Here is a 17,301-nt window from a genome sequence, read left to right as displayed (position 1 = left end):
AATAAGATCAACAAAATGGAGGAAATGATGAAATTAGAATTTAAAGCAGAAATTCAAAAGATGTATAAAGAATTCAATGAATTTAAAGACAAAATGACCAAAGATTTTGACACATTAAAGCAAAAATTTGCAGTCCTCAAAGATCTAAAAAATACAGTAGAATCCCTCAGTAACAGAATGGAGCAGGCAGAAGAAAGGATCTCTGATATTGAAGACAAAGCTTTTGAATGTTCCCAAACACTCAAAGAGGAAAAAAAGTGGAGAACAAAAATGGATCATTCTCTCAGAGTGCTCTGGGATAATTCAAAGAGGTCTAATATTCGCCTTATAGGAATACCTGAAAGTGATGAGGTTGCTGTGAAGGATACAGATGCTTTGCTTCATGAAATTATTAAAGAGAATTTCCCAGACATGCCCAGAGATTCTGAAATTTAGATAGCAGACAGTTTTAGAAGACCAGCATGACTCAACCCAAATAAAAATTCTCATAGACACATTATAATTAATTTCACTAAAGTTAATATGAAGGAGAAAATTCAAGCCGTAAGATGTAAGAAAACCATTACATACAACGGTAAGAACATTAGAATGACTGAAGATCTCTCCACTGAAACCTTTCAAGCTAGAAGAGGGTGGTCATCGACCCTTAATCTCCTTAAACAAAATAACTTTCAACCCAGGATCTTTATCCAGATAAACTGAGTTTCATCTGTGATGGAGATATTAAATACTTTAACGACATTGACATGTTGAAGAAATTTGCCATAACTAAACCAGCTCTCCAGGATATTCTCAGACCTATCTCCATAATTAAAAACACAATCCTCCACCGCCAAAGTAAAATCACTCAGAAACTTTTGATCAAATTCTAACTTCCATAGTGGCAAAAGGATTAAAAATGTCCACTGGAATTTCAAAAAACTCGATACCCAAAACTGTCGGGTTTATCATTACTCTTAATTAATGTGAATGGCTTGAATTGCCCTCTAAAGAGTCACAGGTTGGCTGACTGGATACAAAAACTCAGGCCAAACATCTGCTGCATTCAAGAATCTCACCTTACCTTAAAAGATAAACATAGACTCAGGGTGAAGGGATGGTCATCTATAATTCAGGCAAATGGAAATCAGAAAAAATCAGGTGTTGCAAGTTTATTCGCAGATACAATAGTCTTTAAACCAATCAAAGTAAGAAAAGACAATGATGATCACTTCTTATTTGTTAAGGGCAACACTCAACATGATGAGATTTCAATCATCAACATCTATGCACCCAACCAGAATGCACCTCAATTTATAAGAGAAACTCAAACTGACATGAGCAATTTGATTTTCCCCAGGACCATAATTGTTGGAGGCTTTAACACTCCTCTGGCAGTGTTGGATAGATCTTCAAAAAAGAAGCTAAGCAAAGAAATTTTAGAATTAAACTTAACCATTCAACATTTTCATCTAATAGACATCTATAGAACATTTCATCCTAGCAAAACCGAATACACATTCTTCTCATCAGCCCATGGATCATCCTCCAAAATTGATCACACCTTAGGTCACAAGTCTAACCTAAGCAAATTTAAAAGAATAGAAATCATCCCTTGTATTTTCTCAGACCACCATGGAATAAAAGTTGAACTCAGTAACAACAGGAATCTCCACATGCATGCAAAAACATGGAAACTAAATAACCTCATGCTGAATGATACCTGGGTCATTGATGAGATTAAGAAGGAAATTACCAATTTTTTGGAAAAAACTATAATGAAGAAATGAACTATCAGAACCTCTGGGATATAGCAAAGGCAGTCATAAGAGGAAAATTTTAGCATTGCAAGCCTTCCTCAAGAGAATGGAAAGAGAGGAAGTCAATAACTTAATGGGTCACCTCAAGCAACTGGAAAAAGAAGAACTTTCCAACCCTAAACCCAGCAGAAGAAAAGAAATAACTAAAATTAGAGCAGAACAAAATGAAATTGAAAACAAAAGAATCATACAACAGATCAACCAACCAAAGAGTTGGTTTTTTGAAAAGGTCAATAAAATAGATAAACCATAAGCTAACCTAACCAGAAGTAGAAGACTAAAATCCCTAATTTCATCAATCAGAAATGATAAAGGCCAAATAACAATGGACTCCTCAGAAATTCAGCAAATCCTTAATGAATACTACATAAGACTCTACTCTCAGAAGTATGAAAATTTGAAGGAAATAGATCAATACTTGGAAACATGTCACCCTCCCAGACTTAGCCAGAAAGAAGTGGAAATGTTGAACAAGCCTATATAGCATCAACTATAAAAAATCTCCCCAAAAGGAAAAGCCTGGGACTAGATGGGTTTACATCAGAATTCTACCAAACCTTTCAAGAGGAAATAGTACCTATATTACTTAATCTTTTCCAAAACATAGAAAAAGAAGGAATAGTTCCCAACACATTCTATGAAGCAAATATCACCCTGATACCCAAACCAGGAAAAGACCCAACAAGAAAAGAAAATTATAGACCAATATCTCTAATGAATATTGATGCAAAAATATTCAATAAGATCCTAGCAAACAGAATCCAACAACACATCAAACAAATTATACACCACGACCAGGTGGGTTTCATCCCAGGGTCCCAAGGATGGTTCAATATATGTAAATCCATAAATGTAAGACATCACATAAACAAATTAAAAAACAAAGACCATATTATTCTCTCATTTGAAGCAGAAAAAGCTTTTGACAATATCCAGCATCCTTTCTTAAGAAAATTGGTATAGAAGGAACATTTCTTAAACTGATAGAGGCCATCTACAGCAAACCCACAGCCAATATCATAGTGAATGGAGTAAAACTGAAATCATTTCCACTCAGATCAGGAATCAGGCAAGGATGCCTGCTGTCTCTGCTGCTTTTTAACATTGAAATGGAAGTCTTAGCCAACACAGTCAGGCAAGAGAAGACAATCAAGGGGATCCAAATAGGACTAGAGGAGGTCAAACTGTCACTCTTTGCAGATGATATGATTATATATCTGGAAACCCCCAGGGAATCAACTACAAAACTCCTAGAAGTGATCAAGGAATATAGTAATGTCTCAGGATACAACATTAACACTCATAAATCTGTAGCCTTTATATACACCAACAATAATCAAGTGGAAAGAACAATCAAGGATTCTATTCCCTTTACAGCAGTGCCAAAGAAGATGAAATATCTGGGAGTGTATCTAACTAAGAACGTGAAAGATCTCTATAAAGAGAACTATGAAACTGAGAAAAAAATAGCTGTAGACATTAACAAATGGAAAAATATACCATGCTCATGGCTGGGAAGAATCAACATTGTTAAAATGTCTATACTAACTAAAGCAATGTACAGATTTAACGCGATCCCTATTAAAGCACCTCTCTCATATTTTAAAGACCTGGAAAAATTAGTACGTCATTTCATATGAAACAGAAAAGACCTCAAATAGTCAAGACATTACTCAGAAATAAAAATAAATCGGGAGGAATCACGCTTCCAGACTCCAGACTATATTATAAATTGATAGTGATAAAAACAGCATGGTACTGGCACAAAAATAGAGAGGTAGATGTATGGAGCAGAATTGAAGACCAAGAGGTGAACCCAGACACTTATCGTCATTTGATTTCCGATAAGTCAATTAAAAATATAAATTTGGAGAAAGATTCTATATTCAATAAATGATGCTGGATGAATTGGCTGGCCACTTATAGAAGACTGAAACTGGACCCACACTTTTCTCCTCTAACAAAAAAATCATGCTTCTAGACTTCAGACTATACTATAAATCAATAGAGATCAAAACAGCATGGTACTGGCACAAAAATAGAGAGGTAGATGTATGGAACCCAGACACTTATTGTCATTTGATTTTTGATCAGCCTATTAAAAATATAAATTGGGGGAAAGATTCCTTATTCAACAAATGGTGCTGGATGAATTGGCTGGCAACTTGTAGAAGACTGAAACTGGACCCACATCTTTCTCCTCTAACAAAAATTGACTCTTACTGGTTAAAGGACTTAAACTTAAGACATGAAACTATAAATATTCTTAGAGAGAGTTCAGAGGAAACACTTGAAAAAATTGACCTGGGAGAATACTTCATACAGAAGACACCCCGGGCAATTGAATCAACATCAAAAATACATTACTGGGATCTGATCAAATTGAAAAGCTTCTGCACTGCCAAGAACACACTAAGTAAAGCAAATAGACAGCCCTCAAAAGGGGAGAGGATTTTTGCAAGTTATACTTCTGACAAAGGTCTAATAACCAGAATCCACAGAGAACTCAAACTTGTTACTAATCAAAAAAACAAGTGATCCCATCTCATTGTGGGCAAGAGACATGAACAGAAGCTTCTCTGAAGAAGAAAGGCACATGGCCTACAGACACATAAAAGAAATGCTCATCATCTTTAATCATCAGAGAAATGCAAACACTCATAAATCTGAGATACCATCTAACTCCAGTAAGAGTAGCCCACATCATAAAATCCCAAAACAATAGATGTTGGCGTGGATGTGGAGAAAAGGAAACACCTCTGCACTGCTGGTGGGAATGCAGGCTAGTATGTTCCTTTTGGAAGGAAGTTTGGAGAACACTCAGGGATCTAAATGTCTAAATGACCTGCCGTTTGATCCTGCAATTCCTCTTCTAGGTATATATCCAAAGGACCAAAAATCATTTGGCAATAAAGAGATTTTCACCAGATTGTTCATTGCAGTTCAATTCATAATTGCCAAGTCATGGGAGAAGCCCAAGTGCCTACTGACCTATGATTGGATTAATTAATTGTGGTATAGGTATACCATGGAATACTATGCAGCAGTAAAAAAAAAGGAGACTTTATCTCCTTTATGCTTACTTGGATAGAGCTGAAAAATATTCTTCTTAGTAAAGTATCTTAGGAATGAAAAAAAAGTATCCAATGTACTCAGTACTACTGTGAAACCAATTTATAATCCCTCACACTTGCATATGAAAAATGAAACACAACTTTAACCTAGGATGAAGGAGGGAAGGGGAGGGAGAGGAATGGTGAGGGGATGGGAGGGGTACTAGGGGATAGCAGGGGGACCACAACTATGGAGCACATTGCAAGTACACGTTGGTTCTATCATGTGTAGAACATAAATGTCCTAATGCTATAATTGAGTAAATGAGGTGAAAGCTATGCTGATTAGTATGATGTGAGCACTCCAATTTGTACAAATAATCAACACATTGAAATTGGCATAAAGGTATTTATGATCTATGTATAAAACATTTAATAAAAATAAAAAGGGAAAAAAATAAATAAATAAATTGGGGCAGCGCCTGTGGCTCAAGGAGTAGGGTGCCAGCCCCATATACTGGGGGTGGTGGGTTCAAACCTGGGTCTGGCCAAAAACTGCAGAAAAAAAATCCTAAAAAAAAAATTAATAAATTGCACTTCATCAAAATGAAAATTTTTGTGCCTCAAAGTACACAGTGAAGGGAGTAAAAATGTAACCACATAATAGGAAAATTATTTTCAAATTATATTCCCAATGAGCGATTAGCAACTAGAATATCTAAAGAACGTCTATGAATGAAAAAGCACAATGCAATTCTAAAACAGGCAAAGGACTTGAATGCACATTTCTAAAGACTATGGACAAATGGTCAACCAGAACATAAAAAGATGGTCAGAGTCAGTAATCATCGCATTAGAAATACAAATCAAAACCATAATGGAATGCCACTTCACACCTAATGGAAGGGTATAATTTTTAAAATGAAACATACCAAGTATTGCTCAGGGTACGGAGAAAGTAGAACTCTTGTACATTGCTCGTGGAAATGCAAAATTCACACACCTTCTGTGGAAATCAGACTGGTGGTTCCTTAAAATGTTTAACAGAGCATTATGTGATCCAGCAACAGACACTGAAATAGATATTTGTATACCAAAGTTCATAACAGAAGTTTTCATAATAGCTAAAAGGCAAAAACAAGCTAAATGTCCATCAGCAGATAAATGGATAAAATTTTGTCTATATATACCATGGAATATTGTCCTGGAAAGATGCTATTTTCATGCATACTGCAGCAAGGATGAATCTTGAAAATATTTAACTAAGCAAAATAAGCCAGACATTAAAGGTCAGGTACTGTGTGACTGCCACTTGCATTTAGAGTAGGCAAATTTATATAGACAGAATGTGGAACTGAAGTTACCAGAGGATGGGGAGAGGAAGCAGTTGGGAGTTATTGTTTCTTGGGTGCAGAAGTTCTGTCTGGCATGATGACAAATCTCTGAAAATGGGTAGTAGTGAGGGTTGCCTAACGTTGTGGATGTACTTAATGTAACTGAATTGTACATAGATGATTAAAACAAATACACACACACACAAGACACACACACACACACACACACACACAGAGACAATATGAGGGACAAAAGAGAGCCAGGACTCAATGCTTCTCACTTCAGGAAGGTGGTGGTCAATGAGTCCTGCATTCCAAATTATAAGAACCACCATCACAGACTCTGAGGTTGATTCACCCCTTGACCCAGCATCCCTGGCCTTGCCCCTCCACATGCTATGCTCCTAGAGACACTTCATTTCTGTAACACCCCACTCTCCACTTCCAATTATCTTACATTTCTGGCCCCTCGCCCATCATTCTTACTCCCTACACAGGCCAACACCAATCTTTGGAGGGCCAGGACATCAGAGCCAGGCTTCAAAGGTAGGGTTTAAAGGTCTGCACACAATGGAGCTGTCTCTGCTATCTCCCCTCATCTGCCTGAGGCTGATGATTAACCCAGCACTTATAAAAAGAAAGAGTCATCCCCGAGATGGGTACAACACCTCCTGCAGCCATGGCCAGCACGCTAAGCCCCAGCACCATGACTGGGACCCCAGAGCCCCCTGCGCTGTCAGAACGTATCCAAAACCCTACGGACATCTCTGTCATTGTTGTGTATTTCGTGGTGGTGACGGCTGTTGGGCTGTGGGTATGAAACCAGTGGGCTTTCAGGGTGGGCATAGGTGGGAGGGAAAGGTGTGGTGTAACAAAGCTGAGACAAGACTGAGAGTTTTTGCAAATGTCTTTGTCTTTTTTTCTTTCCAGAATTGCTTTTGTGTGTGGCATAAATAATGCTTACATTGACAATTTATTCTCCAGGGAGCCCCCCTGAGTGAGCATGACCAGCCCTGAGCTCCTCAGACTTATTCTGTTTGGCATCTCCGGCACCTGTTATACAGAACAGACGTGTTATTTTTTTATGATTTCATTTCTCCTGCCTTCCTTTGTTGTTAGCTCACTTTCTAACTTAGTGATTTGGATGCTTAATTCATTAACATTTATTCTTTCTTTTCAGTAATGAGTTCGAGGCCGCAAATTGTCTTCCAAGCACAGCTGAAGTGTTACCTTATGTTGTTTTCATAAATGCAAATCAACAGAGAAATTGGGACAGAAGTTGAGGAATGGGATTTCTTAAAATTATCCCAGTTCTGGGTTTTTGTAACACTATGACTTAGAAGTACTTTAAAATTTGAAGCTATATAAATTTTTAGGAACAAGTTTCTCTGTGTAGGAGTGCTGAAAAAGCCACCACCATAAGCTCTGGCCAGATCACGTAGGCTCTGTTGGGTGATTTTCCTGCGGTGTGACTCTCCCCTGTCTTCCCTTCTGCTCAGGCGATGCTGAGGACCAACCGGGGCTCTGTGGGAGGCTTCTTTCTAGCTGGCCGAGATACAGCCTGGTGGCCGGTAAGTGGACCACAGCGTCCTGTGCATAAAATTCCTGGATGTGCGTTTAAGAGCAAATATCAAAAACATTTGGGATGTGGTCATTTCTGATGTACATTGGTTGCTCACTTGTTGGTGGTTCTTTTTCCTAAATCTCTGACCTCATGGCTCTGCCCTATGATTCCTAGAAATACAATGCGTTACCAGTTATGACAGAAGGTGGAGTCTGGCATTTAAGCATTCCCAGTTCAGCCCTACCTCATATTCTTTTTATTCTAATCTTCAACAAGAAATCTCTGCTTTGGTTGCTAACTAGCCCTGCACATTACTCCTGTTGACCAGTTCTGAGCTCAGACTGCCACTCTGGTTTGCCTTCCTGCACCTCCCTGCTCCCCTCTTTCAATGACTGTCTTAAGCCCTTCCTTATCTGGAAAGACCCCTCACTCCAGCCCTGCCCTGTGTGTCTAGACTTTTTCTTGTATGCAGTTTGTGGCAGTGGGGGGTGTCCCTGTGAGGGTGCTAGTGTGATGTCTCTCTGACCCTTGCGCTGTGGGTTCAGATGTGTGGCCTCGGGGGTGGTGTTCCATTGCAGCAGAGGCTGCCTCTTCCTCGTTGAATGTGGAGACTGTCAGCCCTGGCTTGGATAGATAGTGGGTGCTCAGTAAATGCTTCCTTCACTGGTTTGCGGACCCATTTTCTAAATGGTATGAAGGGAAGTGGAGACTGGGGACTGTCCTGGCTGTTGTGATTTAGGCAGACCAGTTGCATGTATGGAATGGATTATTTGTATCATTCAATCAGACATTTCCTTTTGAGGAGTGTTTTGGAAGACATGTAAGGCTGAAGCAATCCCAAAGCCACAAACAAGTTCAATCCCATCCCTTTGCCCCAAATATCTGAATAGAAAGAGTGAATTCACAGAGGGCTAAAAACACAGGAACAGAAGAACCACAGCAGGTCCCACACCCCAGTGCTGTTCTGCTAGGACTGGAGTCCGTCTATGTCCACTCAAGAGATTGCTTTAACCATCAAGCCTTAAGAACAGCAGACAATGTGCTGAAAAAGAGATGAATGAGAAGAGGGTCCCATGGCAGGAAGAACAGAGAATGACTCCCTCCTAATCAGCTTTGGGGTCCTCCAGGCTGATTAAATGGGCAGGAACTGGTGGGATGGGAGGTCTGGCTGTTCTTGGATCTTGAGCCAAGGACAGGCTTGAATCAAAGCATTTAGGTAGATAGACCAATGTTCCCTAAGGCAGGACTCAAGGAGCTTTTCTGTTCTGACAACATTGCAGTTATTTTAGGGATCCTGGGCCATATAGGCTATTGCAACCACACAACCCTGCCACTGTAGAACAAAAGCAGCCACGGTCATGTAAAGCCAGTGAGCATGGCTGTGTTAAAATAAAACTATTTATGGGCACTGAAATTTGAATCATATAATTTCACATTTTCACAATTTCACATCTCAAAAAGTATTTTTATGTATATATTTTAAACCTTTTTTAATACTTCAAAAATGTAAATAGCATTCTTGGGCTTATGGGACACACAAAAGCTGGTGACAGGCTGAATTTAGGTCATGAGTTTACTGACTCCCATTTTGAGGAGTAGGGATCGAAACTTCGCAACTCAATCCATTTTCAAGAAGTCTGATTTGTGTCATTGGACTCTAATCCTAATATCTTCTCTTGCGTTCCAGATGGGAGCCTCTCTCTTTGCTAGTAACATAGGCAGCACCCACTTTGTGGGGTTGGCTGGGACAGGAGCATCTTCGGGAATCGCCACTGCAACCTTTGAATGGCATGTAAGTGACAGCTTTGGCTTTTTCTTTAAATCAATCCCACGTCTGGTGTCTCAGCATTCTTCAGGTTGCTATACCAAAATACATATACCACAGACTGGGTATTTTATTTTAATTAATGAATTAATTAATTTGTTTAGTTTTGTTTTTGAGACAGAATCTCACTAAATTGCCCTTGGTAGAGTGCTGTGGCATCACAGCTCACAGCAACCACTAACACTTGGGCTTAAGTACTTCTCTTGCCTCAGCCTCCCAAGTAGCTGGGACTACAGGTGCCCACCACAACGCCTGGCTATTTTTTTTGTTGTTGCAATTGTCCTTCTTGTTTAGCTGGCTGGGGCCAGGTTTGAACCCACCATCCTCAGTGTATGTGGCTGGGGCCGTAACCACTGTGCTACGGGAGCTGAGCCAGACTGGGTAATTTATAAAGAACAGAGATTTTTTTTCTTTCAGTTTTGGAGGATGGGATGTCAAAGGTCAAGGGATGTGCATCTGGTGAGGGCCTTCTTGGTGTGTTAAGGGGGAAAGGAGGAAGGTGACTAGAGCATGAGAGAGAGAGGGAGTGTGGGAGAAAGAGAGAGAGTTGGAGGGAGACGAGGGAGATAGAAGAGAGAGAGACAGGAGAGAGATATAGAGACAAGAGAGAGGAGAGAGAGCTAGAAAGAGAGAAAGAGGAGAGAGAGGGGGGGAGAAGAGAGGAGAGAGACAGAGAGAGAGGAGAGAGGAGAAAGACCAGAGAGAGAGGAGGGAGAGACAGAGAGAGGAGAAAGAGAAGAGACAGTCAAACTTATCCTTTTATTGGGAACTCCTTGGAAAACTCATTCCCTTGATATAATCATCTTTTGAAAGTTTTTACACCACTCATCACTGTCGGATTGAGGATTAAGTTCCCACACATCTAGGCATTTTAATCAAACCTATATCCCTTGGGTTTTTTCTCGGAGTGCTTATGTGATGCCAGGCCTCTTCGGTCTGACTGACCTTCAGCCCTCTGTGGCCCTTTCTGCCTGGGCCTTTGCCGTTACTCACCTCTAAGCATTTAGAGAGACTTGTCATTACTCACCTCTAAGCATTTTTTTCTCAAGCAGATATTCTCCCCAGGAACTTCATTTCTACATGATTCAATCTCTGCTTTCATTTTATTTTCTTAATCATCTCCTCACTTTTATATCTCCTCCTTGAGCTATTACACTGTGTGTTTAGCGCTGAATTAGATGCAAGACATTTTAAAATGTGAAAGCAAGGGTTCCTTCTTTGGGGGAACTTCTATTTCAGGGGGAGAGACAGTCATGCATTCACCAGAGTGCAGAGAGCACAGGAGGGAAGCATGCACCGTAGACCGAGGGGCTCACAGAGGGACATACACCCTAGGCCGTGGGTGAGTTCAGCATGTGTCCAGGAGCCTCCTGGCATGATGCCAGAGAGGAGGAGACATTGTCCATAGAGGCCTGCTCAAGGTGGTGATAGCAGAGGAAGGAGCAAATAATTTGGGAGACAGTAGGTAGACTTTACAAGAGTTTATGATTGACATCCTAAATGTTCTATTATCATTTCAACAGAAGTGTGTCCTCTTAATTATACATTAATTTTTTTTTTTTAAATGGGGCCGTTCCATGTATCTGCTCATACCACCCAACACCTAGCACAGAGCCGGGCATGGTGTGGACATATCATCCTCTGTTTTTGAGTTGCCTCTTTTTTTTTTCTGTTCTTTTCTATTACTCATTCTAGCATAATGAGTTCCTTGTACATCTGTGTGCATAGTGGTAATACTATGTGTGGAAGAGGCTTGTGTGGAAGGAAATTGGATCATAGTGAATGTTTGCACAAACCATCCCTCGATTGGCTCTAAAAATGACCTTCAATCCTTACAAATTCCTGTGCCCCTCCCTTGTTGAAGATTCTGCCCCCTTTTACTTCAGTAGTATTGGGGACTCCAGAATGGACCCAGAATTTAGATGTACCCTATGGACAGAGCTTTGTTCTATAGTGCCATGCTCACAGCACGAAGCCAGCCTCCAGGGGCATGGACAGAATGATCTATGGTCAACATGGGTGTGATGACCGGGCTGCTGAGAATGTGTCTTCTTTCCTTTTAGCCTGCACTGTGAGGTTGCACTTTCTTAATCTCTGTGAGGCTTGGATTCTGCCTCCATAGATAAGAATGATTCTATTAATCTTAGTAGACCTGCTGTTCGATTGTGCAATTCCTCTACTAGGTGTATATCCAAAAGACCAAAAATCACTTTACAACAAAGATATTTGCACCACATTGTTTATTGAAGCTTAATTCATAATTGCCAAGTCATGGAAGAAGGCCAAATGCCCACTGACCCATGAATGGATTAATAAATTGTGGTATACGTATACCATGGAATATTATGCAGCCTTTAAAAAGATGGAGATTTTACCTCTTTTATGTTTACATGGATGGAGCTGGAACATATTCTTCTTAGTAAAGTATCTCAAGAATGGAAGAAAAAGTATCCAGTGTACTAAGTACTATTATGAAACCAATTTATAATCACCCACAATTTCATGTGAAAGATAAAACACAACTATAGTCTAGGATGAAGGAGGGAAGAGGAGGGGTAGGGAAAGGAAGGGAGCAGGTTGGATGGATGGAGGGTAATTGGAGGGACTACATCTATGGTGCATATTGCAAGGGCACATGTCAAAGCTATTAAGTGTAGAGTATAAATGTCTTAACACAATAATTAAGTAAGTGAGGTGAAGGCTATGTTAATCAGTTTGATGTAAGCATTTCAAATTATATATAAGGTGAGCACATTCTACTCCATGAATGCATTAATGTATGCATGATTTATATATTTATGACTTAATAAAAAATAATAAAAAAAGAAATTATACAACCAAAAAAAAAAAACAAAAACAAAAAAGATAAGAATGATTGTGCTTACCTTATTGGTCTCACCTGCTTGGTGTAAGAACCTCCTATATGATTTACAAGGTTTGACAATTAAGTTAATGAACTGATCCTAGATAAAAGTGCTACATACCTCATTGCAGAATATCATTACGGTCACCAGGTGGCCAAGGGGAGTACTTCAAATGTAACCATAGTGACATTCAGCAATGAGGTATGTAGCACTTTTTCTAGGATGAGTTCATGAACTTAGCTGTTCAACTTCATATGGGAAGAGTCTTTTCAGACATTTCATATTAATGTTGGATTATGTTGTGATCATTATCATGTATGGTGAGACTTGGGGAGGCACTGGGAATATTCTTCTGTCTCCAAATTTCTTTCCCATTTCTCTGTCATTCTATTTATAATAACTGGCCTTCAAGAAAAAGTTATTTTGATAAAGATTCTATTATATTCTATTAGGTCCAGCTAGGCTCAGCTATGGTCACATCTGAATTACAGAAAAGGAAGCAAGGAACCCGTAGTTGTCCTGGGAGGTGATCATTGTTTGAGCGGGGCAGGATCTAAGGAAAAAAATAATTTTTTTTCGGGCTTCAGAGGTCATACAATGACAAGGTCCACACACCAACCCACTTTAACATTACCTTCTGTTTTTGTTGCAGTCCTCGGTGATGTTACTGGTTCTAGGGTGGGTGTTTATCCCCATCTACCTCAAGGCAGGGGTGAGTATCCACAGGTGTTGAAGGTGAATCTCTGTGGCCTTCATTTATTTGCTTATTCTTTCTGTTCAATCATGAAACCAGGTGTGCTGCCCTGTATCTCTGAGCCTAGGTCCCACATTTATTCCATCTGTTACTACTGTTTAAAGGGTGCTGTATTTCTGGGGTGAGAGAGATCAGGGGAAATCCTTCTGGGTAATACCCTGCAGACCCCCCTATATTCACCCTCTTTTCACCCCAGGTTCCTTCAACTTCCATACTTGAACGAGCTCTGTTGAAAACTTTTGTGTCTTTAACACAAAAACTCCTGCCATAGAACCATGGCTATAGTTTGTACGTGTGGATTGCCATCTTTCAGGGGTCCTTTCTAGTTTCTTGTGGGCCAGGGATTCTCTTTCATTTTTTTATAGCATTATATAAATATTTAACTTTCTTTTATATGGAGAGAGTCAATCATGAGCTGTGAAGAAACCAGAAAGCTGTGCCTTTCATAATATGCATCACGAATATGCATTACCATACCTCAGTAATGGTAACTACAGGTTTTGATTTTCTATTTATTTTTTCTTTTTGAGACAGAGTCTCACTGTGTTGCCCCAGGCTAGAGTGCTATGGTGTCATAGCTCACAGTAACCTCAAATTCCTAGGCTCAAGTGATCCTCCTGCCTTAGCCTCCCAAGTAGCTGGGACTATAGGCACCTGCTGGATGCACAGCTAATTTTTCTATTTTTACTAGAGGCAGGGGTCTCACTCTTGCTCAGGCTTGTCTTATACTCCTAAGTTCAAGTGATCCTTCTGCCTTGGTCTGTCAGAGTGTGAGGATTACAGGTGTGAGCCACTATGCGGGGCCACCACAGTTTTTTCTCCTCTAAGATTTAATGTGATTCTCTTCTTTTCAGTAAAGATAATCAAATAAACATATACCCAATTGTATATTTGCAATTTGTTCAGTTGTCAATTAATTGTAAACTGTGGTTAATTATTTACAAGTAATATTTACTGTTTCAGTGGACTGAAACATTATTAGTAAACGTAATAAAGATTATCTGTTGAGTGTCTACTAGGTACTTGATGGTGTAGGTACATTATCTGTTCCTTTGTGTTAACCTCCCATTTTATAGATGAGAAAATGGAGATTCAGAGACATCGTCATTTGCTAAAGGTGGAACTGGGACAAGATCCCAAGGTCGTCTGATTCTTATGTCTATATATTCATTCCAGCATTGTCACTCTCCCAAGGGACCATGCCTACCTCACCTCCCCATTCCCCAGGCGTCAGGCACAGCACATAACTGCTCACAGGTATTTGATGAATGTTTAATAATCTGAATATGAGGGGCCCTGAAGGTGAATTTCTGTTGATTTCTGTCTCTGCAGGTGATGACCATGCCAGGGTATCTCAAGAAGAGGTTTGGTGGGAATCGTCTCCAGGTCTACTTTTCCATCCTCTCCCTCTTCCTCTGTGTGATTTTGTCTATCGCAGTGAGTTCAAAAGGTTTCCTGATGGGGCAGAGTGCTGAGATCACAGATCTGGGTGTGTAGACTAGCAACAGTCCTAAAGGGGTCGAGCCCATATGGAAGTTTTAAACTCCTGGAGGTCTCTCTATCAAGTTTTAATGGAGGGATAAAGGAGCTTCAGAAACCCTGTGTTCACAGAGGAGTAGACTTTCAAGTCATGAGAGGCTACAGAGTGAATGTGCACAGCCTTCATCGAGGCTATGAAAACTTGGATGTACAGAAAGAATTAATGTCTCTTTCAAGTAACATAGCTGCTTAGTAGTAAAGAAAACCACTTCTTTGGTCTCTTACCATTTGCACTGCATGATAACTTTTATATTATCAGAGCTAGTCTAGGTTTATATTTTTAGCTCTTCAGTTTGGATTCTCTGTCATGTTAAGCAGAAAAAACTGCATTTTGTATTATTATATTGATTTTATTATTTAAAATTTTTATTAAATTTACCTTCTTTTATCTAAGACCATCCCTGTAAAACAAATGTCACAAATAAGTGTTAAAAGAACTTAAAAGTCACATTTTTTTGGAGATAGTCACTGAGGGAAGAAGAAAGTAATTTGAAGACTCAGCAGCACACATGTAGAAAACAAAGGCAGAGTAAGTTGTTTGCTCCTGTGTATCAGTGAATAATGAAATAATCTCAGGGTTATGGTCCAGACACATGTCTCAGTGTCCATGAAGAAGAAAATATACCTTTACTATTGCTTTTCTATTGAGCTATGTTGTTGAAAGCAATCCAGCTGCTTAGATTAGACAGCATGAGCTTTCCTAATGCAACGTGAGCATTTCCCAGCACTTACTGTGTACTGTTGAGCTCTATGTTAGGATAAGAAAGATTCCTGAGCAACAGGAGCTCACCACATGGGTAAGGAGGTAATTTTACACATGAAATAATTAGCCTCTTGTGGCAATCCACAAAAATATGTGAAAATCTGTGCTGGACTGGAGCATATGGACAATTACAGGAGAAGCCCTATGCACACCCAGGAAAGGGGATGGTCCTTTCTGGATGGAACTGGAGGTTGTCCTCACAGAGGAGACACCTGAACAGTCCCCGGGATGAGGAGGTTAGGGGAGGCAGAGGGAAGCAGAGGAGCCCACAGGTGTCAGGGCTTTGTGCCCACATGTTCCTCAGGTGGGCTGGGCTTGCTCATCTCCCATCTGTCCTCTGGCTCTGACACCTACAGCTTTATGGCTCCAAAGAGCATGAACAGATATGGAGACAGAATGACAGGTGCCAAAGGGGCCCCTGAAGGTTGCAGCTTTCTGGCAGTGGGGGGTTCCTGGTGGTGGACTAGGGCTGGAAAGTCGGTGAGCTGGGCGGGTGGGGTGCCAGGAGGCCAGCAGGGTGACCTGCAGCATCTGTGCTTGGCTGGAAAGATTCTCCAACAGGAGGGCATTCTCACCTGCAAGGTTTCATTTTACATGATATTAACAATGATTAATCTTAGACATGACCTTACACAGTACCTTGTGTAATTCCATACTCTGATAACAGATTCTGTCCTTGCTACTTATTAGACAGACCAACGTGATGAGTCAGGACAGGACAGTTCTCATAGTTCTCCTCTGCCAGGTTTGAAAAAGATCATGTTTCTCTCTGGCTTTTCACCCACTATATATATATATATATATATTCATATATACATACATACATATGTATATGATTTTAGATATATACTATAAAAATATTTTATTATAGGGCAGTGCATGTGGCTCAAAGGGGTAGGGTTCTGGCCCCATATGCCAGAGGTGGGGGGTTCAAACCCAGCCCAAGCCAAAAACTGCAAAAAAAAAAAAAAGATTTTATTGTATATACATATAGTAATATACATGTATGTATGTAAATCTTTTTACAATATATATGTAAAATCAGTTGCTGGCATGGAAGACAGAGCATAAAACAGTCATTCCAAAAGGTGATACTAGGCTCGGCGCCTGTAGCTCAAGTGGCTAAGGCACCAGCCACATACATCAGAGCTGGCCGGTTTGAATACAACCCTGGCCCGCCAAACAGCAATGACAACTACAACCAAAAAATAGCCTGGTGTTGTGGCGGGTGCCTGTAGTCCCAGCTACTTGGGAGGCTGAGGCAAGAGAATCATTTAAGCCCAGAAGTTGGAGGTTGCTGTGAACTGTGAAGCCATGACACTCTACCCAGGGTGACAGCTTGAGGCTCTGTCTCAAACAAACAAACAACAACAACAAAGGTGATACTAAATAGTTATGGAAGAAGTGGCCTTGAGAATTTAATCTTAAGAAAACCTGGAAAAGTGTGAGGGGCAGAAAATGTGAGTGTAAGGGGAAGAAAATGTGTTTTAGTAAATTTAATGAATGTTCAACACCTACCCGTAGCAAAATTTCCCAATGTAACAAGTATTTGTAAGTTATTAGGAAACTGTCAAATCTAAACAAACATTATAGAAGACATACTTTAGAGAAATGTTACAAATTTAAAGAATGTAAAAAAGCCTTTAACCAATGCTCACTCTTTACTGAACATATGAGAATGTTTACAGAAGAGTATAGCATTTAGCTGTAGAGCAAGCCTTTCTAATCATAAGAAGGTTCATCCTGGACAGAAATCTTACAAATTTGAAGAATGTGGCAAAACATTTAACTACAGCACAAGCCTTT

General features: G+C 40.0%; 1 protein-coding gene across 2 annotated transcripts in view; it reads left to right on the top strand.

Moving 5' to 3' along the window:
* The first annotated feature begins 6,838 nt into the window (after positions 1–6,838).
* The window catches only part of LOC128583992 (solute carrier family 5 member 4-like), a 45,703-nt gene continuing 35,240 nt past the window's right edge, over positions 6,839–17,301 (top strand). Inside the window, exons 1-5 of one of the 2 annotated variants that reach the window (XM_053588737.1) lie at positions 6,839–7,000; positions 7,686–7,757; positions 9,438–9,542; positions 13,092–13,151; positions 14,526–14,630. In XM_053588737.1, coding sequence (XP_053444712.1) covers positions 6,842–7,000; positions 7,686–7,757; positions 9,438–9,542; positions 13,092–13,151; positions 14,526–14,630 — 501 coding nt within the window. In that variant the 5' untranslated portion in view covers positions 6,839–6,841. The remainder of the gene's footprint in view (positions 7,001–7,685; positions 7,758–9,437; positions 9,543–13,091; positions 13,152–14,525; positions 14,631–17,301) is intronic. The other variant, XM_053588735.1, reaches the window with a different exon arrangement.

Source organism: Nycticebus coucang, chromosome 4 (genome assembly GCF_027406575.1).
Source record: "Nycticebus coucang isolate mNycCou1 chromosome 4, mNycCou1.pri, whole genome shotgun sequence".
Classification (NCBI taxonomy): domain Eukaryota; kingdom Metazoa; phylum Chordata; class Mammalia; order Primates; family Lorisidae; genus Nycticebus; species Nycticebus coucang.
Note: the sequence above shows the minus strand (reverse complement) of the source record. Positions and strands in the feature narration are given on the sequence as shown.